Raw genomic sequence first — 25,198 nt, forward strand, 5'->3', positions numbered from 1 at the left:
TTCACCGTTGTCGGTTGTGGAGGTGGAGTTCTCCGATCACTGTTTGATTATGTTTTCTCTGAACGTTACAGAGACTCCTCGGATGGGAAGAGGCTATTGGAAGCTGAATTCGTCACTCCTTGAGGAAGAAGCTGTAAGACGGTCTTTTGAGGAATTCTTTCAGAGCCAGGTACCATTGCTGGGCCTAAGTAACACTAAGTCAGAGTGGTGGGAGATGTTCAAACATCGGGTGGCGAGATTCTTCCGGCAGCTCTCGAACCTCAGAAGCCTGAACAGGGATCGCCTGTATCAGAGCCTGAGGAGGAAACTCTAGCATCTTGTCTCGACTGGAGGTAGCCGCGAGAAGATCTCCAGAGTGAAGTCCTTGCTGAAGAGGTGTCAGTACGATAGGCACGCATCTTTGGTTTTCGAGAGGGACTACGGGAAGTACTGCTCGCCTGACCCTTACAGAAACTGTAAGATGTCAGTGAATAGTAAGATAGTGACGGGGCTGGTGGACAGTACGGGGTCCCTGAGAAGGTCCAGATCAGGGATCTTGGAGGTCGTCAGTTCCTACTACTCGCACCTCTTGGGAAGGAGGGAGCTTGATCGTGACGGGATGTCGGCTTTCCTGGCTGAATCTGTTCCTGAGCCAGGGGCTGACCTCTCGCTGGGGGATTTGGCAGAAACGATCAAAGAAGAGGAAGTGAGACTGGCGATCGATGGGCTTAGGCCCAAAAAGTCGCCAGGTCCGGATGGCTTAACATCCGAGTTCTTTAGGACATTTAGGGACTCTTTGGTCCCCCTCTTGACTCAGGTGTTTAACGAGTGTCTCTCCTCGGGCACTCTGCCGAGATCATTAAGGAGGTCAGCTTTGATCATTTTGTCAAAGGGTAAGGATCCGTCACGCATTGAGAACTGGCGTCCCATAGCGCTTCTCAATGTGGACAGGAAGATTTTGGCTAAGATACTTTTCAACAGGCTGGTGAAGTTTGCACCCCGGCTCCTTTCGGAGGTTCAGCACTGTTGCGTTCCTGGCCGTAGCACTTTTAGTGCTGTTCTAGAGAGAGGCCGTGAAGCAAGGCAGGGCGGGCCTCTGGAAGGGGTTCTTGCGGACCCTGGATCAGGCAAAAGCCTTTGATCGGGTTAACCACGAGTACCTCTGGTCCACTCTTTTGAGGTATGGTCTGCCTGGAGGGTTTGTGGACTGGCTTAAGACCTTGTATGCAGGGGCTGAGACTTTCCCTCTGGTGAATGGGTGGATTGGACGACCTTTCGGGGTAGGGTCCGGTGTCCGTCAGGGCTGTCCTCTTAGCCCTTTGCTTTACGCGTTTGCGATCGATCCCTTCCTCAGAAGGATCGATTGTGGACCATTGGCGGGGGTGAGGATGGGCGGGGCGGCGCCGGAGGCTATCCTGAGGGTGGTGGCCTACGCGGACGATGTCACCATCTTTGTTTCTTCGCAAGAGGAGGCAGTGGTGGTGATGTCAGAAGTGGAGCGCTACTCGGAGGCATCCGGGTCCATGGTCAACCAGGATAAGTGTGAGAGTCTCTAGTTGGGAGGCGGAGATCCCGGGTTTGACCTTCCGAACACCCTCCCCGAACCCCAAGAACATGCCAAAGTCCTGGGCATCGAATTCGGCCAGGGTGATTACCCCACGAAAAACTGGGAAGGCAGAATCAAAGGTGTCGCCCAAAGAGTGGACCAATGGAGGGGTTGGTCTTTGACCCTGAGGGAAAGGGTTGGCCTGTGCAAACCTTTCCTGCTCCCCTTGCTAATCTACCTGGGCAGCGTCTGTGTCTTGCCAGAGCCTCTCTGGACACGGGTCTACAGTCTGTTCTTCCAGATGTTATGGGGGAACAGACTGAACCTAGTCAAGCGGGAGGTCACTTACCGCACGAGGAGACTAGGGGGTTTGAATATGGTGAACCCCGTGGTGTTCCTAGTGAACACCTTATTGAAAGTGAACGTGGCAAACCTCTGGAAAGAGAGGGCTCCTCCGTGGGTATTCTCCTGCAAGGGATGGTTTCAGCCTTTCTTCCAGGAATGGGAGACAGGGGGAAGATTGAAGGATCTTCGCACACCACACGGGCATCTCCCGGCTTATGTTACCCCGGTTCTGAAAATGATCCGTCGGTGGGGTCTGGGAATGTGGGAGGTGAGGTCCCTCCCGAGGAAACTCCTCGATATGAGGGTCTTGCTTTCTCATTTTCAGAGTCCATTGGCCCTCAAAGACTGCCCAAGTCGGGATCTGGAGGTTGGGTTGAGTTTGTTAAATTCTAGCAGGATCCCCGAGAAGTACTGGGACTTGACTTGGCGCTGCTTCCATGGTAAGCTGTGTGTGAGGGACAATTTGAAGTTCAGGAGCTCCGAGGACAGGAATTGCCCCCGTGAGGCTTGTGCTAACGTGCTGGAAAGCATGGAGCACTTCCTGCTTCATTGTCCCTTTAATACAGAGGTGTACAACAGGGTGGGGGCTTCCATTGGTTGGCCGCGGCTGGCTACTCTGTCCTACGCCGGGTGGGCCTATGGAGCGTTCGGAGACCTTGGGAGAAGGGACCGAGACACTTTATTCATAGTCAGCTCAGTGGTGAGGTATTTCACGTGGAACGCACGAGTTTTAGTCTCGACGCAGAGTAAAATCCTCCATGTAGATGAAGTCTGTAGGAACATCCTAGGTGACCTGGTGAAGGTACGTTCTCTGGAGTATGAAGGACTGGGTGCCCGGAGGGCGGCCCGTCTCTGGAGGGGCTTTTCCTTCAGGGTGCCTTAGTCCGGTAGTACTCCTATACCCTGGTGGTGGGCTGATGTCTTTCCACCCTAGATTTTTGTTTTGTATTTCTGTCTCTTGGATAGAAGGTTTGCCGGCATCGAACTTGAGCCTTGGATTGTGAGTGTGTAGGTTGTGTTCTGTATATATTGTATATAATGTATAATAGGGGGTTTTAGTTAGGTTGGGTGGGGGATTTGGGGGGTTTCTTCATCAGCGGTGATAAGAGGACTGATCTGGCCTGGTCCAGGCCCCGCCTGGGGAAAAACTCTGGGGCCTGATCCTAGCTCGGAGTAATCCTGAACTTTGTGGCCAGAGCTGGATCAGGGGTGGCGGGATAGTTAGTGTAGGTCTGTGTTTTATATATATATTAAAAAATTACAAAATAAAAAAATAAAAAAAATACAAAAAAATATACAAAAAAAAAAAGGTTTAAAATTGTTCATGTCACTATTGTATATATTGTTATTTTTGGTTTTCTGTGGTGTGAATGAGGTGCGGTAAGGGGGTGACTGTAAGGTCAGGCAGTGGGACCAGTAGGTTAGTGTTAGTTCCCGGTTGTATATACGTTATATTAGGTTTAGTGTTTTATTGTATATAATCTTGTATATAGGATGGTGTTTTATGTGTATATAGGACGGTGTGAGCGTTGTGTGGGATTGTATATAGTAGTATGAATGAAGCTGGGCCGGGGGTTTTATAGGTTTTATAATATTTATTTCCTGTATATATATATATATTCCTGGGGGGATTTATTTTGTTTCTATTTTCTGTGATTTGTCGTCTTGTTTTGTTCTTATGTTCGGTGTCCTGTAATGTATTATTGTTCTGTCATGTATTGTACTTATTCTATCAATAAAAAAAAGACCTGCAGTGTATATATGGAGTGGTGCTGTGCAGTGTATATATGGAGTGGTGCTGTGCAGAGTATATATGGAGTGCTGCTGTGCAGTGTATATATGAAGTGGTACTGTGCAGTGTATATATGGAGTGGTACTGTAGAGTGTATATATGGAGTGGTGCTGTGCAGTGTATATATGGAGTGGTAATGTGCAGTGTATATATGGAGTGGTGCTGTGCAGTGTATATATGGAGTGGTGCTGTGCAGTGTATATATGGAGTGGTGCTGTGCAGTGTATATATGGAGTGGTGCTGGGCAGTGTATATATGGAGTGGTGCTGTGCAGTGTATATATGGAGTGGTACTGTGCAGTGTATATATGGAGTGGTATACTGTGCAGAGTATATATGGAGTGGTGTACTGTGCAGAGTATATATGGAGTGGTACTGTGCAGAGTATATATGGAGTGGTACTGTGCAGAGTATATATGGAGTGGTGTACTGTGCAGTGTATATATGGAGTGGTACTATGCAGAGTATATATGGAGTGGTGTACTGTGCAGAGTATATATGGAGTGGTACTGTGCAGAGTATATATGGAGTGGTGTACTGTGCAGAGTATATATGGAGTGGTACTGTGCAGAGTATATATGGAGTGGTGTACTGTGCAGAGTATATATGGAGTGGTGTACTGTGCAGTGTATATATGGAGTGGTGTACTGTGCAGTGTATATATGGAGTGGTACTGTGCAGAGTATATATGGAGTGGTACTGTGCAGTGTATATATGGAGTGGTACTGTGCAGAGTATATATGGAGTGGTACTGTGCAGTGTATATATGGAGTGGTACTGTGCAGTGTATACACACAGGACAGGAGGAGTGGTGCTGAGAGTAGCACCTGCCTCCTGAGCCCAAGCACTTCCAGGAGGAGGGTCGTCGTCTGTCTCTCTTCTCCCCAGGGAGAGGCAGGCCTACTGGGAGGCCGGCATGGCTTCCCAGCCTCCTATCACCCGGTCTATGCCGGCGGGGGAGAAGGAGCCTCAACTACCGGCCCAGGAGGGAGTGAGGAAGAGTACATCCACCTGCTCCAACCCCCAGACTGTTCACCGCCAGCCCAGAGAGGGAGACCGGGGCACCCCAGGCCCCAGGAACAAGAGCCCAGTAAGATCCTGGGGAGAGATGAGCTCCAGCGAGTCCACAAGCTCCTTCTCCTCCCGAGTGGTCGCCACGTTACGAGAGTACGAGGACGCCGGCAAAGCACTAACCCAGCTGAAAGAGGAGCTGAGGGAGGCCCGGATCCTGAACACCCGGGCGTCCAACAACGATAGACCCGCGACCTCCTAGAGGTTTAAAGCCCTCAGAGACGAGGTGGTCAGGTTAGTGCTCCTCCGGGAGGGGATTGAGAAAAGCGCAGGTCCCTTCCTGGAGAGGTTTAAGAACCAGCGGCGGTTCTCAGAAATGAAGGGGTTAAACACTTCAGGAGAACCGCCAGCCGGCGTCCTTAGTGAAGAGGAGGGGGAGGATGAAGAGGTGACGGGAGTCTCAGATGCTGGAGCCAGTGAGGGGCAGAGCCGGAGTTCCAGTGGTCTCCCTACAGGGCAGAGGACTCCGACAGCAGAGGCTGAAGTGTCGGGGGAGGAGGAGGAAGGAGGACTGCTGAGGGAGATCCGACTGCTGGAGTCTCCAGTGGACCTGACATGGTTTTCTTTCGGTGAGGACAAACCAGTGGAGGAGACCAAAAGGAGGAAGAAGAAGACCGGAGGAGCTGCACAGGAGGTGGTGAGTTACAAATATGTACCAATGTCTGATGTTGCGCCTGCCACCTTCTGTTTAAACCCCACCAAACCTAAAGGCACGGGCTCTGCAGTGGGCTCGAGGCAGAGGCAAGGTGGGGAGAGGAGGAGGACGTCCGGCGATGCTGCCATCTGTGCGGGGAACAGTGCAGGGGTCGAGGCTGTGGAGGTACTCACAGCGCCGGACATAGGGAGTTCTGTGGAGTCTCCCTCCCTGCCCTCTGTGGCTAAGACGGTTATCACCGGGGCCGGGGGGGCAGGGAGGGATGTGAAAAACACCTCTGCGAGGAACACTGGGCACACTGCTGCGACAGGGGGGCAGTGTGCCCCAGCGCCCAAAAAGGACACTAAGACCCCAAAGTCTGTGGGTGCAGGGCGGGCAGAGGTGCTGAGAAAACAGTCTGCCCAGCACAAGGACCAAAATGCTGCAGTAGAGGGAGACGACCTGCAGAAAGCCAGCAGCAACCAAAGGGAAACGGGTGTGGTGCTGCAGGGAAAGGAGTCTCTGGGAGTGCTCCCCTCCCCCGGTCCAGCAGGTGTGAGTGCAGAGACACCAGACACAAGAGAGGAAGGAATGGAGGTGACTGTGCAAGGTGCAGAGAACAGCAGAGGTAATGGGGTGACAAGTAAAGGGAATGGAAATAGTGGTGCAGTGAATGATGGGAGTAATGGTGGAGCAGATGGTGAGAGTAATGGTGGAGCAAATGATGAGAGTAGTAGGAATGGTGGAATTAGTGGTACAGTGAATGATGATGCAGCAAATGGTGGGGGTAGTGGTGCAGTGAATGATGATGTAGCAAATGGTGGGGGTAGTGGTACAGTGAATGATGATGCAGCAAATGGTGGGGGTAGTGGTGGAATGAATGCTGGGAGTAGTGGTGTAGCAAATGTTGGGGGTAGTGGTGTAATGAATGGTGGGAGTAATGGTCCTGCGAATGGTGTGAGTAGTAGTGGAGTGAACGATGGGAGTAATGGTCCTGCGAATGGTGTGAATAGTACTGGAGTGAATGGTGGGAGCAGCACTGGTGTTGGTGGGGGGGAAGTAGGCGCTGGTCCCGCTGCCCCCCCAGCATTGGCGGGGGCTTCAGCCCAAAGCTATTCAGGAGCTGTCAGTGCTGGGGGTAGTAGTGCGCCCTCGTCTGGTGGCCCTGGGGATGGTGACTTGCAACAGCAGCTCCTGGACGCCCTGAGGAGAGGGGAGAGCTCCATCACTGTAGAGGGGAGGGAGGTTGATCTGTCTTTCTGGATAGAGAGACATGGTCTTTCAGCCTTCCGAGATAGAGGGGCAGAGACTGTCTGGTCTCTGCCGACAACGGGGCAGAGGAGTAACCGTAGGAACGTGGTCCGTCTCCAGTGGGTAAGCAAGGATGCCTGTCCTGATAGGTCGAAGGTGGTTGAGCTCCTGCTGGGGATGGGCTTTGCGGCATATGACATCTTTGCCTTGATCCATCCCTACGTGACCTCCTACTTCGATGTCAGCTTCGTGAGACCGGAGGGCCTTGAGCTTTTCTGGTCTCGCCATGAGCTGGCTCGGAGTCGCCCCGAATGGCATGGTCTCTTTCCCCTGGCAATAACCCGTCAAGATTCAGTCAGGAAAGTGACCGTTTTGACTAGTAACGAGTCGCTTTCCTGTATGGACATTACCACCTGGGTGAGTCGATACGGAGAGGTCACCAATATTCCCGAAAAGAATCTGGATGACCATGGTATCTGGTCAGGGGCCTGGACCTTCATGGTGAGATTGAAGGTTTCGGGAAACACTGTTACCCATATCCCCTTCTCAACCTTTTTGGGGAGGGATAGGATCTTGATTTTCTACCGGGGGCAGCCTAAGGTCTGTCACAGTTGCGGTAGCCCCACACACTTCAGTGCGCAGTGTACCACCCAGAAATGTGCACTGTGTGGGGACCTTGGTCATCTTGCTGCTGCCTGTCGCAGGATTAGGTGTAACTTGTGTGGTGACCTCGGTCACCCGTTCAGTCGCTGTCCGCGTTCCTTCGCCAATGCGGTCCTGAAAGCGGCGAGTGCGGGACAGGCGAAAGCCGGGACTAATCTTGCCGGTGAAGGGACCAGTAGGGGCGGGGGAGGCAGGGATCCAGTGAGGAGCAAGCTGCCGCCATCCACCATCAGGCGGCAGGAGAAGCGCCGTGGGGACAGGGGGCAGGGAGTAATGTCCCTAAACTCTGACCCAGGTACTTCACTTGCAGCTGAGGATCCTAAAGACAGCGAATTGAGCGAGGAAGTCAAGAGACTTGAAAGGGAAGAGCGAGAGGACGCCACGTCTTCCCAGGAACCCTCTTCTGGTGACAGTCTAGATGAGGGAGAGGGGGAGTGGTCACAGAAAAAGAAAAAGGGTAACAGAAAAACGGCCAGAGGTAGGAGGGGGACCAGGTCTCGAGCTGCCTCTTTGGAGTGCGACCCCTCTGACTCTCTGGCCGTGATCCAAGCGCCATTGGAGGGTTCAGCCGCCCCCCCTCTGGTGGATCTCTCCAACCGGTTCGGGGCTCTCCAGGACCTCCCTCTGGAGGGGGGAAGTGGGGACCCGGGGCCGGAGGTTGCGGACAAGGTGGTTGGGGCTCAGGAGATGGCTGGGTCTTCCTCTCGGGGGGCAAATACAAAGCCCTCTGGGGGGACGACTAACCCAGGACCACCAGACGAGGGCAAGAATGTATGTAAGGAGAGAATGGACGAGTCTGTTTGTCTTAAGCGCACTAAAAACCCGTCATTATCAGAGGAAGAGGTTGGGACTGTCAGTGGTGGGAAGAAAAAGGCTATCTAATTCAATCAATCATGATGGCGGCACCCACCCCGTTGACGCTGGCAACTATTAATGTTTGCAGCATAAAGTCAGATGCGGCAAGGTACACGGCCTTTCATTTTCTCGGCCAACTTGACGCCGACATTTTGTTTTTGCAGGAGACCAGGTTGACCGATATATCAACCTTGCATAAAGCAAGGCGGGAGTGGAGGCATGGGCCCTCCTACTGGTCTCTTGCGGCCGAGCCGTATAGCAGGGTGGCGGTCCTTTTTAAGACCGCAGCGGTTGAATGCAGACGAGTGATCGAATTAGAAATGGGGAGATGCTTGATCCTAGATGTCTCCATGGGGGGACAAGAGCTTCGGCTCATTAACATCTATGGTTCCCAGTCCAAGTTGGACCGCAAATGTCTCTTCCTGAAGATCAAACCTTTTTTATTTTCGAGTCGGCAGGTGGTCTTCGGAGGGGATTTCAACAATGTCACGAAATCCTGTGATAGAGGAGGTTCCGGAGACCGGCTGGCTTATGACTGCGTCGCGTTAAACAGGATAGTGAGTGAGGCTCGCCTGGCGGATGTCCACATCCGGCACAACCCGGGCGACACGGGATTCACCTTTTTTAGAGGTAGTCAGTGCAGGTCTAGGCTAGATAGGTTTTATTTGAAGGAGGAGGCCGTCTCTTCACCGTTGTCGGTTGTGGAGGTGGAGTTCTCCGATCACTGTTTGATTATGTTTTCTCTGAACGTTACAGAGACTCCTCGGATGGGAAGAGGCTATTGGAAGCTGAATTCGTCACTCCTTGAGGAAGAAGCTGTAAGACGGTCTTTTGAGGAATTCTTTCAGAGCCAGGTACCATTGCTGGGCCTAAGTAACACTAAGTCAGAGTGGTGGGAGATGTTCAAACATCGGGTGGCGAGATTCTTCCGGCAGCTCTCGAACCTCAGAAGCCTGAACAGGGATCGCCTGTATCAGAGCCTGAGGAGGAAACTCTAGCATCTTGTCTGGACTGGAGGTAGCCGCGAGAAGATCTCCAGAGTGAAGTCCTTGCTGAAGAGGTGTCAGTACGATAGGCACGCATCTTTGGTTTTCGAGAGGGACTACGGGAAGTACTGCTCGCCTGACCCTTACAGAAACTGTAAGATGTCAGTGAATAGTAAGATAGTGATGGGGCTGGTGGACAGTACGGGGTCCCTGAGAAGGTCCAGATCAGGGATCTTGGAGGTCGTCAGTTCCTACTACTCGCACCTCTTGGGAAGGAGGGAGCTTGATCGTAACGGGATGTCGGCTTTCCTGGCTGAATCTGTTCCTGAGCCAGGGGCTGACCTCTCGCTGGGCGATTTGGCAGAAACGATCAAAGAAGAGGAAGTGAGACTGGCGATCGATGGGCTTAGGCCCAAAAAGTCGCCAGGTCCGGATGGCTTAACATCCGAGTTCTTTAGGACATTTAGGGACTCTTTGGTCCCCCTCTTGACTCAGGTGTTTAACGAGTGTCTCTCCTCGGGCACTCTGCCGAGATCATTAAGGAGGTCAGCTTTGATCATTTTGTCAAAGGGTAAGGATCCGTCACGCATTGAGAACTGGCGTCCCATAGCGCTTCTCAATGTGGACAGGAAGATTTTGGCTAAGATACTTTTCAACAGGCTGGTGAAGTTTGCACCCCGGCTCCTTTCGGAGGTTCAGCACTGTTGCGTTCCTGGCCGTAGCACTTTTAGTGCTGTTCTAGAGAGAGGCCGTGAAGCAAGGCAGGGCGGGCCTCTGGAAGGGGTTCTTGCGGACCCTGGATCAGGCAAAAGCCTTTGATCGGGTTAACCACGAGTACCTCTGGTCCACTCTTTTGAGGTATGGTCTGCCTGGAGGGTTTGTGGACTGGCTTAAGACCTTGTATGCAGGGGCTGAGACTTTCCCTCTGGTGAATGGGTGGATTGGACGACCTTTCGGGGTAGGGTCCGGTGTCCGTCAGGGCTGTCCTCTTAGCCCTTTGCTTTACGCGTTTGCGATCGATCCCTTCCTCAGAAGGATCGATTGTGGACCATTGGCGGGGGTGAGGATGGGCGGGGCGGCGCCGGAGGCTATCCTGAGGGTGGTCGCCTACGCGGACGATGTCACCATCTTTGTTTCTTCGCAAGAGGAGGCAGTGGTGGTGATGTCAGAAGTGGAGCGCTACTCGGAGGCATCCGGGTCCATGGTCAACCAGGATAAGTGTGAGAGTCTCTGGTTGGGAGGCGGAGATCCCGGGTTTGACCTTCCGAACACCCTCCCCGAACCCCAAGAACATGCCAAAGTCCTGGGCATCGAATTCGGCCAGGGTGATTACCCCACGAAAAACTGGGAAGGCAGAATCAAAGGTGTCACCCAAAGAGTGGACCAATGGAGGGGTTGGTCTTTGACCCTGAGGGAAAGGGTTGGCCTGTGCAAACCTTTCCTGCTCCCCTTGCTAATCTACCTGGGCAGCGTCTGTGTCTTGCCAGAGCCTCTCTGGACACGGGTCTACAGTCTGTTCTTCCAGATGTTATGGGGGAACAGACTGAACCTAGTCAAGCGGGAGGTCACTTACCGCACGAGGAGACTAGGGGGTTTGAATATGGTGAACCCCGTGGTGTTCCTAGTGAACACCTTCTTGAAAGTGAACGTGGCAAACCTCTGGAAAGAGAGGGCTCCTCCGTGGGTATTCTCCTGCAAGGGATGGTTTCAGCCTTTCTTCCAGGAATGGGAGACAGGGGGAAGATTGAAGGATCTTCGCACACCACACGGGCATCTCCCGGCTTATTTTACCCCGGTTCTGAAAATGATCCGTCGGTGGGGTCTGGGAATGTGGGAGGTGAGGTCCCTCCCGAGGAAACTCCTCGATATGAGGGTCTTGCTTTCTCATTTTCAGAGTCCATTGGCCCTCAAAGACTGCCCAAGTCGGGATCTGGAGGTTGGGTTGAGTTTGTTAAATTCTAGCAGGATCCCCGAGAAGTACTGGGACTTGACTTGGCGCTGCTTCCATGGTAAGCTGTGTGTGAGGGACAATTTGAAGTTCAGGAGCTCCGAGGACAGGAATTGCCCCCGTGAGGCTTGTGCTAACGTGCTGGAAAGCATGGAGCACTTCCTGCTTCATTGTCCCTTTAATACAGAGGTGTACAACAGGGTGGGGGCTTCCATTGGTTGGCCGCGGCTGGCTACTCTGTCCTACGCCGGGTGGGCCTATGGAGCGTTCGGAGACCTTGGGAGAAGGGACCGAGACACTTTATTCATAGTCAGCGCAGTGGTCAGGTATTTCACGTGGAACGCACGAGTTTTAGTCTCGACGCAGAGTAAAATCCTCCATGTAGATGAAGTCTGTAGGAACATCCTAGGTGACCTGGTGAAGGTACGTTCTCTGGAGTATGAAAGACTGGGTGCCCGGAGGGCGGCCCGTCTCTGGAGGGGCTTTTCCTTCAGGGTGCCTTAGTCCGGTAGTACTCCTATATCCTGGTGGTGGGCCGATGTCTTTTCACCCTAGATTTTTGTTTTGTATTTCTGTCTCCTGAATAGAAGGTTTGCCGGCATCGAACTTGAGCCTTGGATGGTGAGTGTGTAGGTTGTGTTCTGTATATATTGTATATAATGTATAATAGGGGGTTTTAGTTAGGTTGGGTGGGGGATTTGGGGGGGTTTTCATCGGCGGTGATAAGAGGACTGATCTGGCCTGGTCCAGGCCCCGCCTGGGGAAAAACTTTGGGGCCTGATCCTAGCTCGGAGTAATCCTGAACTTTGTGGCCAGAGCTAGATCAGGGGTGGCGGGATAGTTAGTGTAGGTCTGTGTTTTATGTATATATATTAAAAATTACAAAAAAAATATAAAATATAAAAAAAAAAAAAAAAAAAAAAAATTGTTCATGTCACTATTGTATATATTGTTATTTTTGTTTTTCTGTGGTGTGAATGAGGTGCGGTAAGGGGGTGACTAAGGTCAGGCAGTGGGACCAGTAGGTTAGTGTTAGTGTCCGGTTGTATATACGTTATATTAGGTTTAGTGTTTTATTGTATATAATCTTGTATATAGGACGGTGTTTTATGTGTATATAGGACGGTGTGAGCGTTGTGTGGGATTGTATATAGTAGTATGAATGAAGCTGGGCCGGGGGTTTTATAGGTTTTATAATATTTATTTCCTGTATATATATATATATTCCTGCGGTGATTTATTTTGTTTCTATTTTCTGTGATTTGTCGTCTTGTTTTGTTCTTATGTTCGGTGTCCTGTAATGTATTATTGTTCTGTCATGTACTGTACTTATTCTATCAATAAAAAAAAGACCTGCAGTGTATATATGGAGTGGTGCTGTGCAGTGTATATATGGAGTGGTGCTGTTCAGTGTATATATGGAGTGGTTCTGTGCAGAGCATATATGGAGTGGTACTGTGCAGAGTATATATGGAGTGGTGCTGTGCAGTGTATATATGGACTGGTACTGTGCAGAGTATATATGGAGTGGTACTGTGCAGAGTATATATGGAGTGGTGCTGTGCAGAGTATATATGGAGTGCTGCTGTGCAGTGTATATATGAAGTGGTACTGTGCAGTGTATATATGGAGTGGTACTGTAGAGTGTATATATGGAGTGGTGCTGTGCAGTGTATATATGGAGTGGTAATGTGCAGTGTATATATGGAGTGGTGCTGTGCAGTGTATATATGGAGTGGTAATGTGCAGTGTATATATGGAGTGCTGCTGTGCAGTGTATATATGGAGTGGTGCTGTGCAGTGTATATATGGAGTGGTGCTGTGCAGTGTATATATGGAGTGGTGCTGTGCAGTGTATATATGGAGTGGTGCTGTGCAGTGTATATATGGAGTGGTACTGTGCAGTGTATATATGGAGTGGTGTACTGTGCAGAGTATATATGGAGTGGTGTACTGTGCAGAGTATATATGGAGTGGTACTGTGCAGAGTATATATGGAGTGGTACTGTGCAGAGTATATATGGAGTGGTATACTGTGCAGTGTATATATGGAGTGGTACTATGCAGAGTATATATGGAGTGGTGTACTGTGCAGTGTATATATGGAGTGGTGCTGTGCAGTGTATATATGGAGTGGTGTACTGTGCAGAGTATATATGGAGTGGTACTGTGCAGAGTATATATGGAGTGGTGTACTGTGCAGTGTATATATGGAGTGGTACTGTGCAGAGTATATATGGAGTGGTGTACTGTGCAGTGTATATATGGAGTGGTGTACTGTGCAGTGTATATATGGAGTGGTACTGTGCAGAGTATATATGGAGTGGTACTGTGCAGTGTATATATGGAGTGGTACTGTGCAGAGTATATATGGAGTGGTACTGTGCAGTGTATATATGGAGTGGTACTGTGCAGTGTATACACACAGGACAGGAGGAGTGGTGCTGAGAGTAGCACCTGCCTCCTGAGCCCAAGCACTTCCAGGAGGAGGGTCGTCGTCTGCCTCTCTTCTCCCCAGGGAGAGGCAGGCCTACTGGGAGGCCGGCATGGCTTCCCAGCCTCCTATCACCCGGTCTATGCCGGCGGGGGAGAAGGAGCCTCAACTACCGGCCCAGGAGGGAGTGAGGAAGAGTACATCCACCTGCTCCAACCCCCAGACTGTTCACCGCCAGCCCAGAGAGGGAGACCGGGGCACCCCAGGCCCCAGGAACAAGAGCCCAGTAAGATCCTGGGGAGAGATGAGCTCCAGCGAGTCCACAAGCTCCTTCTCCTCCCGAGTGGTCGCCACGTTACGAGAGTACGAGGACGCCGGCAAAGCACTAACCCAGCTGAAAGAGGAGCTGAGGGAGGCCCGGATCCTGAACACCCGGGCGTCCAACAACGAAAGACCCGCGACCTCCCAGAGGTGTAAAGCCCTCAGAGACGAGGTGGTCAGGTTAGTGCTCCTCCGGGAGGGGATTGAGAAAAGTGCAGGTCCCTTCCTGGAGAGGTTTAAGAACCAGCGGCGGTTCTCAGAAATGAAGGGGTTAAACACTTCAGGAGAACCGCCAGCCGGCGTCCTTAGTGAAGAGGAGGGGGAGGATGAAGAGGTGACGGGAGTCTCAGATGCTGGAGCCAGTGAGGGGCAGAGCCGGAGCTCAAGTGGTCTCCCTGCAGGGCAGAGGACTCCGACAGCAGAGGCTGAAGTGTCGGGGGAGGAGGAGGAAGGAGGACTGCTGAGGGAGATCCGACTGCTGGAGTCTCCAGTGGACCTGACATGGTTTTCTTTCGGTGAGGACAAACCAGTGGAGGAGACCAAAAGGAGGAAGAGGAAGACCGGAGGAGCTGCACAGGAGGTGGTGAGTTACAAATATGTACCAATGTCTGATGTTGCGCCTGCCACCTTCTGTTTAAACCCCACCAAACCTAAAGGCACGGGCTCTGCAGTGGGCTCGAGGCAGAGGCAAGGTGGGGAGAGGAGGAGGACGTCCGGCGATGCTGCCATCTGTGCGGGGAACAGTGCAGGGGGCGAGGCTGTGGAGGTACTCACAGCGCCGGACATAGGGAGTTCTGTGGAGTCTCCCTCCCTGCCCTCCGTGGTTAAGACAGTTATCACCGGGGCCGGGGGGGCAGGGAGGGATGTGAAAAACACCTCTGCGAGGAACACTGGGCACACTGCTGCGACAGGGGGGCAGTGTGCCCCAGCGCCCAAAAAGGACACTAAGACCCCAAAGTCTGTGGGTGCAGGGCGGGCAGAGGTGCTGAGAAAACAGTCTGCCCAGCACAAGGACCAAAATGCTGCAGTATAGGGAGACGACCTGCAGAAAGCCAGCAGCAACCAAAGGGAAACGGGTGTGGTGCTGCAGGGAAAGGAGTCTCTGGGAGTGCTCCCCTCCCCCGGTCCAGCAGGTGTGAGTGCAGAGACACCAGACACAAGAGAGGAAGGAATGGAGGTGACTGTGCAAGGTGCAGAGAACAGCAGAGGTAATGGGGTGACAAGTAAAGGGAATGGAAATAGTGGTGCAGTGAATGATGGGAGTAATGGTGGAGCAGATGGTGAGAGTAATGGTGGAGCAAATGATGAGAGTAGTAGGAATGGTGGAATTAGTGGTACAGTGAATGATGATGCAGCAAATGGTGGGGGTAGTGGTGCAGTGAATGATGATGTAGCAAATGGTGGGGGTAGTGGTACAGTGAATGATGATGCAGCAAATGGTGGGGGTAGTGGTGGAATGAATGCTGGGAGTAGTGGTGTAGCAAATGTTGGGGGTAGTGGTGTAATGAATGGTGGGAGTAATGGTCCTGCGAATGGTGTGAGTAGTAGTGGAGTGAACGATGGGAGTAATGGTCCTGCGAATGGTGTGAATAGTACTGGAGTGAATGGTGGGAGCAGCACTGGTGTTGGTGGGGGGGAAGTAGGCGCTGGTCCCGCTGCCCCCCCAGCATTGGCGGGGGCTTCAGCCCAAAGCTATTCAGGAGCTGTCAGTGCTGGGGGTAGTAGTGCGCCCTCGTCTGTTGGCCCTGGGGATGGTGACTTGCAACAGCAGCTCCTGGACGCCCTGAGGAGAGGGGAGAGCTCCATCACTGTAGAGGGGAGGGAGGTTGATCTGTCTTTCTGGATAGAGAGACATGGTCTTTCAGCCTTCCGAGATAGAGGGGCAGAGACTGTCTGGTCTCTGCCGACAACGGGGCAGAGGAGTAACCGTAGGAACGTGGACCGTCTCCAGTGGGTAAGCAAGGATGCCTGTCCTGATAGGTCGAAGGTGGTTGAGCTCCTGCTGGGGATGGGCTTTGCGGCATATGACATCTTTGCCTTGATCCATCCCTACGGGACCTCCTACTTCGATGTCAGCTTCGTGAGACCGGAGGGCCTTGAGCTTTTCTGGTCTCGCCATGAGCTGGCTCGGAGTCGCCCCGAATGGCATGGTCTCTTTCCCCTGGCAATAACCCGTCAAGATTCAGTCAGGAAAGTGACCGTTTTGACTAGTAACGAGTCGCTTTCCTGTATGGACATTACCACCTGGGTGAGTCGATACGGAGAGGTCACCAATATTCCCGAAAAGAATCTGGATGACCATGGTATCTGGTCAGGGGCCTGGACCTTCATGGTGAGATTGAAGGTTTCGGGAAACACTGTTACCCATATCCCCTTCTCAACCTTTTTGGGGAGGGATAGGATCTTGATTTTCTACCGGGGACAGCCTAAGGTCTGTCACAGGTGCGGTAGCCCCACACACTTCAGTGTGCAGTGTACCACCCAGAAATGCGCACTGTGTGGGGACCTCGGTCATCTTGCTGCTGCCTGTCGCAGGATTAGGTGTAACTTGTGTGGTGACCTCGGTCACCCGTTCAGTCGCTGTCCGCGTTCCTTCGCCAATGCGGTCCTGAAAGCGGCGAGTGCGGGACAGGCGAAAGCTGGAACTAATCTTGCCGGTGAAGGGACCAGTAGGGGCGGGGGAGGCAGGGAACCGGTGAGGAGCAAGCTGCCGCCATCCACCATCAGGCGGCAGGAGAAGCGCCGTGGGGACAGGGGCAGGGAGTAATGTCCCTAAACTCTGACCCAGGTACTTCACTTGCAGCTGAGGATCCTAAAGACAGTGAATTGAGCGAGGAAGTCAAGAGACTTGAAAGGGAAGAGCGAGAGGACGCCACGTCTTCCCAGGAACCCTCTTCTGGTGACAGTCTAGATGAGGGAGAGGGGGAGTGGTCACAGAAAAAGAAAAAGGGTAACAGAAAAACGGCCAGAGGTAGGAGGGGGACCAGGTCTCGAGCTGCCTCTTTGGAGTGCGACCCCTCTGACTCTCTGGCCGTGATCCAAGCGCCATTGGAGGGTTCAGCCGCCCCCCCTCTGGTGGATCTCTCCAACCGGTTCGGGGCTCTCCAGGACCTCCCTCTGGAGGGGGGAAGTGGGGACCCGGGGCTGGAGGTTGCGGACAAGGTGGTTGGGGCTCAGGAGATGGCTGGGTCTTCCTCTCGGGGGGCAAATACAAAGCCCTCTGAGGGGACGACTAACCCAGGACCACCAGACGAGGGCAAGAATGTATTTAAGGAAAGAATGGACGAGTCTGTTTGTCTTAAGCGCACTAAAAACCCGTCATTATCGGAGGAAGAGGTTGGGACTGTCAGTGGTGGGAAGAAAAAGGCTATCTAATTCAATCAATCATGATGGCGGCACCCACCCCGTTGACGCTGGCAACTATTAATGTTTGCAGCATAAAGTCAGATGCGGCAAGGTACACGGCCTTTCATTTTCTCGGCCAACTTGACGCCGACATTTTGTTTTTGCAGGAGACCAGGTTGACCGATATATCAACCTTGCATAAAGCAAGGCGGGAGTGGAGGCATGGGCCCTTCTACTGGTCTCTTGCGGCCGAGCCGTATAGCGGGGTGGCGGTCCTTTTTAAGACCGCAGCGGTTGAATGCAGACGAGTGATCGAATTAGAAATGGGGAGATGCTTGATCCTAGATGTCTCCATGGGGGGACAAGAGCTTCGGCTCATTAACATCTATGGTTCCCAGTCCAAGTGGGACCGCAAATGTCTCTTCCTGAAGATCAAACCTTTTTTATTTTCGAGTCGGCAGGTGGTCTTCGGAGGGGATTTCAACAATGTCACGAGATCCTGTGATAGAGGAGGTTCCGGAGACCGGCTGGCTTATGACTGCGTCGCGATAAACAGGATAGTGAGTGAGGCTCGCCTGGTGGATGTCCACATCCGGCACAACCTGGTCGACACGGGATTCACCTTTTTTAGAGGTAGTCAGTGCAGGTCTAGGTTAGACAGGTTTTATTTGAAGGAGGAGGCCGTCTCTTCACCGTTGTCGGCTGTGGAGGTGGAGTTCTCCGATCACTGTTTGATTATGTTTTCTCTGAACGTTACAGAGACTCCTCGGATGGGAAGAGGCTATTGGAAGCTGAATTCGTCACTCCTTGAGGAAGAAGCTGTGAGACGGTCTTTTGAGGAATTCTTTCAGAGCCAGGTACCATTGCTGGGCCTAAGTAACACTAAGTCAGAGTGGTGGGAGATGTTCAAACATCGGGTGGCGAGATTCTTCCGGCAGCTCTCGAACCTCAGAAGCCTGAACAGGGATCGCCTGTATCAGAGCCTGAGGAGGAAACTCGAGCATCTTGTCTCGACTGGAGGTAGCCGCGAGGAGATCTCCAGAGTGAAGTCCTTGCTGAAGAGGTGTCAGTACGATAGGCACGCATCTTTGGTTTTCGAGAGGGACTACGGGAAGTACTGCTCGCCCGACCCTTACAGAAACTGTAAGATGTCAGTGAATAGTAAGATAGTGACGGGGCTGGTGGACAGTACGGGGTCCCTGAGAAGGTCCAGATCAGGGATCTTGGAGGTCGTCAGTTCCTACTACTCGCACCTCTTGGGAAGGAGGGAGCTTGATCGTGACGGGATGTCGGCTTTCCTGGCTGAATCCGTTCCTGAGCCAGGGGCTGACCTCTCGCTGGGCGGTTTGGCAGAAGCGATCAAAGAAGAGGAAGTGAGACTGGCGATCGATGGGCTTAGGCCCAAAAAGTCGCCAGGTCCGGATGGCTTAACATCCGAGTTCTTTAGGACCTTTAGGGACTCTTTGGTCCCCCTCTTGACTCAGGTGTTTAACGAGTGTCTCTCCTCGGGCACTCTGCCGAGATCATTAAGGAGGTCAGCTTTGATCATTTTGTCAAAGGGTAAGGATCCGTCACGCATTGAGAACTGGCGTCCCATAGCACTTCTCAATGTGGACAGGAAGATTTTGGCTAAGATACTTTTCAACAGGCTGGTGAAGTTTGCACCCCGGCTCCTTTCGGAGGTTCAGCACTGTTGCGTTCCTGGCCGTAGCACTTTTAGTGCTGTTCTAGGTGTCCGAGAGGCCGTGGAGCAAGGCAGGGCGGGCCTCTGGAAGGGGTTCTTGCTGACCCTGGATCAGGCAAAAGCCTTTGATCGGGTTAACCACGAGTACCTCTGGTCCACTCTTTTGAGGTATGGTCTGCCTGGAGGGTTTGTGGACTGGCTTAAGACCTTGTATGCAGGGGCTGAGACTTTCCCTCTGGTGAATGGGTGGATTGGACGACCTTTCGGGGTAGGATCCGGTGTCCGTCAGGGCTGTCCTCTTAGCCCTTTGCTTTATGCGTTTGCGATCGATCCCTTCCTCAGAAGGATCGATTGTGGACCGTTGGCGGGGGTGCGGATGGGCGGGGTGGCGCCGGAGGCTATCCTGAGGGTGGTGGCCTACGCGGACGATGTCACCGTCTTTGTTTCTTCACAAGAGGAGGCAGTGGTGGTGATGTCAGAAGTGGAACGCTACTCGGAGGCATCCGGGTCCAAGGTCAACCAGGATAAGTGTGAGAGTCTCTGGTTGGGAGGCGGAGATCCCGGGTTTGACCTTCCGAACACCCTCCCCGAACCCCAAGAACATGCCAAAGTCCTGGGCATCGAATTCGGCCAGGGTGATTACCCCACGAAAAACTGGGAAGGCAGAATCAAAGGTGTCACCCAAAGAGTGGACCAATGGAGGGGTTGGTCTTTGACCCTGAGGGAAAGGGTTGGCCTGTGCAAACCTTTCCTGCTCCCCTTGCTAATCTACCTGGGCAGCGTCTGTGTCTTGCCAGAGCCTCTCTGGACACGGGTCTACAGTCTGTTCTTCCAGATGTTATGGGGGAACAGACTGAACCTAGTCAAGCGGGAGGTCACTTACCGCACGAGGAGACTAGGGGGTTTGAATATGGTGAACCCCGTGGTGTTCCTAGTGAACACCTTCTTGAAAGTGAATGTGGCAAACCTCTGGAAAGAGAGGGCTCCTCCGTGGGTATTCTCCTGCAAGGGATGGTTTCAGCCTTTCTTCCAGAAATGGGAGACAGGGGGAAGATTGAAGGATCTTCGCACACCACACGGGCATCTCCCGGCTTATGTTACCCCGATTCTGAAAATGATCCGCCGGTGGGGTCTGGGAATGTGGGAGATGAGGTCCCTCCCGAGGAAACTCCTCGATATGAGGGTCTTGCTTTCTCATTTTCAGAGTCCATTGGCCCTCAAAGACTGCCCAAGTCGGGATCTGGAGGTTGGGTTGAGTTTGTTAAATTCTAGCAGGATCCCCGAGAAGTACTGGGACTTGACTTGGCGCTGCTTCCATGGTAAGCTGTATGTGAGGGACAATTTGAAGTTCAGGAGCTCCGAGGACAGGAATTGCCCCCGTGAGGCTTGTGCTAACGTGCTGGAAAGCATGGAGCACTTCCTGCTTCATTGTCCCTTTAATACAGAGGTGTACAACAGGGTGGGGGCTTCCATTGGTTGGCCGCGGCTGGCTACTCTGTCCTACGCCGGGTGGGCCTATGGAGCGTTCGGAGACCTTGGGAGAAGGGACCGAGACACTTTATTCATAGTCAGCGCAGTGATCAGGTATTTCACGTGGAACGCACGAGTTTTAGTCTCGACGCAGAGTAAAATCCTCCATGTAGATGAAGTCTGTATGAACATCCTAGGTGACCTGGTGAAGGTACGTTCTCTGGAGTATGAAGGACTGGGTGCCCGGAGGGCGGCCCGTCTCTGGAGGGGCTTTTCCTTCAGGGTGCCTTAGTCCGGTAGTACTCCTATATCCTGGTGGTGGGCTGATGTCTTTCCACCCTAGATTTTTGTTTTGTATTTCTGTCTCCTGAATAGAAGGTTTGCCGGCATCGAACTTGAGCCTTGGATGGTGAGTGTGTAGGTTGTGTTCTGTATATATTGTATATAATGTATAATAGGGGGTTTTAGTTAGGTTGGGTGGGGGATTTGGGGGGGTTTTCATCGGCGGTGATAAGAGGACTGATCTGTCCTGGTCCAGGCCCCGCCTGGGGAAAAACTTTGGGGCCTGATCCTAGCTCGGAGTAATCCTGAACTTTGTGGCCAGAGCTGGATCAGGGGTGGCGGGATAGTTAGTGTAGGGCTGTGTTTTATATATATATTAAAAAATTACAAAATAAAAAAATAAAAAAAATACAAAAAAATATACAAAAAAAAAAAGGTTTAAAATTGTTCATGTCACTATTGTATATATTGTTATTTTTGGTTTTCTGTGGTGTGAATGAGGTGCGGTAAGGAGGTGACTAAGGTCAGGCAGTGGGACCAGTAGGTTAGTGTTAGTGTCCGGTTGTATATACGTTATATTAGGTTTAGTGTTTTATTGTATATAATCTTGTATATAGGACGGTGTTTTATGTGTATATAGGACGGTGTGAGTGTTGTGTGGGATTGTATATAGTAGTATGAATGAAGCTGGGCCGGGGGTTTTATAGGTTTTATAATAGTTATTTCCTGTATATATATATATATTCCTGGGGGGATTTATTTTGTTTCTATTTTCTGTGATTTGTCGTCTTGTTTTGTTCTTATGTTCGGTGTCCTGTAATGTATTATTGTTCTGTCATGTACTGTACTTATTCTATCAATAAAAAAAAGACCTGCAGTGTATATATGGAGTGGTGCTGTGCAGTGTATATATGGAGTGGTGCTGTGCAGTGTATATATGGAGTGGTGCTGTGCAGTGTATATATGGAGTGGTACTGTGCAGTGTATATATGGAGTGGTGCTGTGCAGAGTATATATGGAGTGGTGCTGTGCAGTGTATATATGGAGTGGTGCTGTGCAGTGTATATATGGAGTGGTGCTGTGCAGTGTATATATGGAGTGGTGCTGTGCAGTGTATATATGGAGTGGTACTGTGCAGTGTATATATGGAGTGGTGCTGTGCAGAGTATATATGGAGTGGTACTGTGCAGTGTATATATGGAGTGGTACTGTGCAGTGTATATATGGAGTGGTGCTGTGCAGTGTATATATGGAGTGGTGCTGTGCAGTGTATATATGGAGTGGTGCTGTGCAGTGTATATATGGAGTGGTACTGTGCAGTGTATATATGGAGTGGTGCTGTGCAGTGTATATATGGAGTGGTGCTGTGCAGTGTATATATGGAGTGGTGCTGTGCAGTGTATATATGGAGTGGTGCTGTGCAGTGTATATATGGAGTGGTACTGTGCAGTGTATATATGGAGTGGTACTGTGCAGTGTATATATGGAGTGGTGCTGTGCAGAGTATATATGGAGTGGTGCTGTGCAGTGTATATATGGAGTGGTGCTGTGCAGTGTATATATGGAGTGGTGCTGTGCAGTGTATATATGGAGTGGTGCTATGCAGTGTATATATGGAGTGGTACTGTGCAGTGTATATATGGAGTGGTACTGTGCAGAGTATATATGGAGTGGTGCTGTGCAGAGTATATATGGAGTGGTGGTGTGCAGAGTATATATGGAGTGGTGTACTGTGCAGTGTATATATGGAGTGGTACTGTGCAGTGTATATATGGAGTGGTGCTGTGCAGAGAATATATGGAGTGGTGCTGTGCAGAGTATATATGGAGTGGTACTGTGCAGAGTATATATGGAGTGGTGCTGTGCAGTGTATATATGGAGTGGTGCCGTGCAGTGTATATATGGAGTGGTGCCGTGCAGTGTATATATGGAGTGGTGCCGTGCAGTGTATATATGGAGTGGTACTGTGCAGTGTATATATGGAGTGGTGCTGTGCAGAGTATATATGGAGTGGTACTGTGCAGAGTATATATGGAGTGGTGCTGTGCAGAGTATATATGGAGTGGTGTACTGTGCAGTGTATATATGGAGTGGTGCTGTGCAGAGTATATATGGAGTGGTACTGTGCAGTGTATATATGGAGTGGTGCTGTGCAGTGTATATATGGAGTGGTGCTGTGCAGTGTATATATGGAGTGGTGCTGTGCAGAGTATATATGGAGTGGTGCTGTGCAGAGTATATATGGAGTGGTGTACTGTGCAGAGTATATATGGAGTGGTGCTGTGCAGAGTATATATGGAGTGGTACTGTGCAGTGTATATATGGAGTGGTGCTGTGCAGAGTATATATGGAGTGGTGCTGTGCAGTGTATATATGGAGTGGTGCTGTGCAGTGTATATATGGAGTGGTGCTATGCAGAGTATATATGGAGTGGTGCTGTGCAGAGTATATATGGAGTGGTACTGTGCAGTGTATATATGGAGTGGTGCTGTGCAGAGTATATATGGAGTGGTGCTGTGCAGTGTATATATGGAGTGGTACTGTGCAGTGTATATATGGAGTGGTACTGTGCAGAGTATATATGGAGTGGTGCTTTGCAGAGTATATATGGAGTGGTGTACTGTGCAGTGTATATATGGAGTGGTGCTGTGCAGAGTATATATGGAGTGGTACTGTGCAGTGTATATATGGAGTGGTACTGTGCAGTGTATATATGGAGTGGTACTGTGCAGTGTATATATGGAGTGGTGCTGTGCAGAGTATATATGGAGTGGTGCTGTGCAGAGTATATATGGAGTGGTGCTGTGCAGAGTATATATGGAGTGGTGTACTGTGCAGTGTATATATGGAGTGGTGCTGTGCAGAGTATATATGGAGTGGTACTGTGCAGTGTATATATGGAGTGGTACTGTGCAGTGTATATATGGAGTGGTACTGTGCAGTGTATATATGGAGTGGGGCTGTGCAGAGTATATATGGAGTGGTGCTGTGCAGAGTATATATGGAGTGGTGTACTGTGCAGTGTATATATGGAGTGGTGCTGTGCAGAGTATATATGGAGTGGTACTGTGCAGTGTATATATGGAGTGGTACTGTGCAGTGTATATATGGAGTGGTGCTGTGCAGTGTATATATGGAGTGGTGCTGTGCAGAGTATATATGGAGTGGTGCTGTGCAGAGTATATATGGAGTGGTGTACTGTGCAGTGTATATATGGAGTGGTGCTGTGCAGAGTATATATGGAGTGGTACTGTGCAGTGTATATATGGAGTGGTACTGTGCAGTGTATATATGGAGTGGTACTGTGCAGTGTATATATGGAGTGGTGCTGTGCAGTGTATATATGGAGTGGTGCTGTGCAGAGTATATATGGAGTGGTGCTGTGCAGAGTATATATGGAGTGGTGTACTGTGCAGTGTATATATGGAGTGGTGCTGTGCAGAGTATATATGGAGTGGTACTGTGCAGTGTATATATGGAGTGGTACTGTGCAGTGTATATATGGAGTGGTACTGTGCAGTGTATATATGGAGTGGTGCTGTGCAGTGTATATATGGAGTGGTGCTGTGCAGAGTATATATGGAGTGGTGCTGTGCAGAGTATATATGGAGTGGTGTACTGTGCAGTGTATATATGGAGTGGTGCTGTGCAGAGTATATATGGAGTGGTACTGTGCAGTGTATATATGGAGTGGTACTGTGCAGTGTATATATGGAGTGGTACTGTGCAGTGTATATATGGAGTGGTGCTGTGCAGTGTATATATGGAGTGGTGCTGTGCAGAGTATATATGGAGTGGTGCTGTGCAGAGTATATATGGAGTGGTACTGTGCAGAGTCCATACATACAGAGCTATAATGTAGCGTTCTTGGACTCTCACCTGGAAGATGTTCTGCAGGTCCTTTTTCTTCTCGGGGTAGGCGTATCCGCCCCAGTGCGGATCATCTGAGTTGTCGCTGGCCATGGTGGCCTCTGGCTGGTAGTCGCGGCAGTAGTCGTAGTCGGGCCTCGAGGCAGGTATATAGGAGCGCGTCGCCTTCACCAGGTTCTGTATCTGTAATCGGCAGTGAAGATCCTGATTCCTTTTCTTAATGTTTCTTCTTTATCGTCGTCACTTCTATTATTTCTTCTACTTTATGATTATTATTATTATTATATACTAGATAGTGGCCCGATTCTAACGCATCGGGTATTCTAGAATATGTCTGCGGGCGACCGGGCGCAATCAGCAGAGCGGTGTTTAAATTTGGCGCCAATATCGCTGATTGCTCGAGGCCGGCAACCGTGACCAATCAGCAAAGCGGTGTAAAAATTTGGCGGCTATATCGCAGATAGGTCACGGCCGGCAGTCGCGACTAATCAGCAGAGCAGGGTTTAAATTTGGCGCCAATAATGCTGATTGGTTGCGGGCAGCGAACGCGACCAATCAGCAGAGCGGGGTTTAAATTTGGCGCCAATAGTGCTGATTGGTTGCGGCCGGAGGTCGCGACCAATCAGCAGAGCGTTATTTAAATTTGGTGCCAATAATGCTGATTATTTGCGACAGGTAACCGCGACCAATCAGCATAGCGGTGTTTAAATTTGGCGCCAATAT

General features: G+C 51.1%; 1 protein-coding gene across 6 annotated transcripts in view; it reads right to left on the bottom strand.

The window, feature by feature from the left end:
• The window catches only part of LOC141273167 (alpha-2-macroglobulin-like protein 1), a 607,283-nt gene that overhangs the window by 259,320 nt on the left and 322,765 nt on the right, over positions 1-25,198 (bottom strand). For all 6 annotated transcript variants that reach the window (XM_073684620.1, XM_073684625.1, XM_073684624.1 and 3 more), the window contains exon 17: positions 24,485-24,658. In XM_073684620.1, the coding sequence (XP_073540721.1) occupies positions 24,485-24,658 (174 nt within the window). The remainder of the gene's footprint in view (positions 1-24,484; positions 24,659-25,198) is intronic.

The sequence above is a fragment of the Phyllobates terribilis genome, unplaced genomic scaffold, assembly GCF_046119375.1.
Source record: "Phyllobates terribilis strain yellow unplaced genomic scaffold, ASM4611937v1 Scaffold_5__5_contigs__length_657084704, whole genome shotgun sequence".
In the NCBI taxonomy this organism is placed as follows: domain Eukaryota; kingdom Metazoa; phylum Chordata; class Amphibia; order Anura; family Dendrobatidae; genus Phyllobates; species Phyllobates terribilis.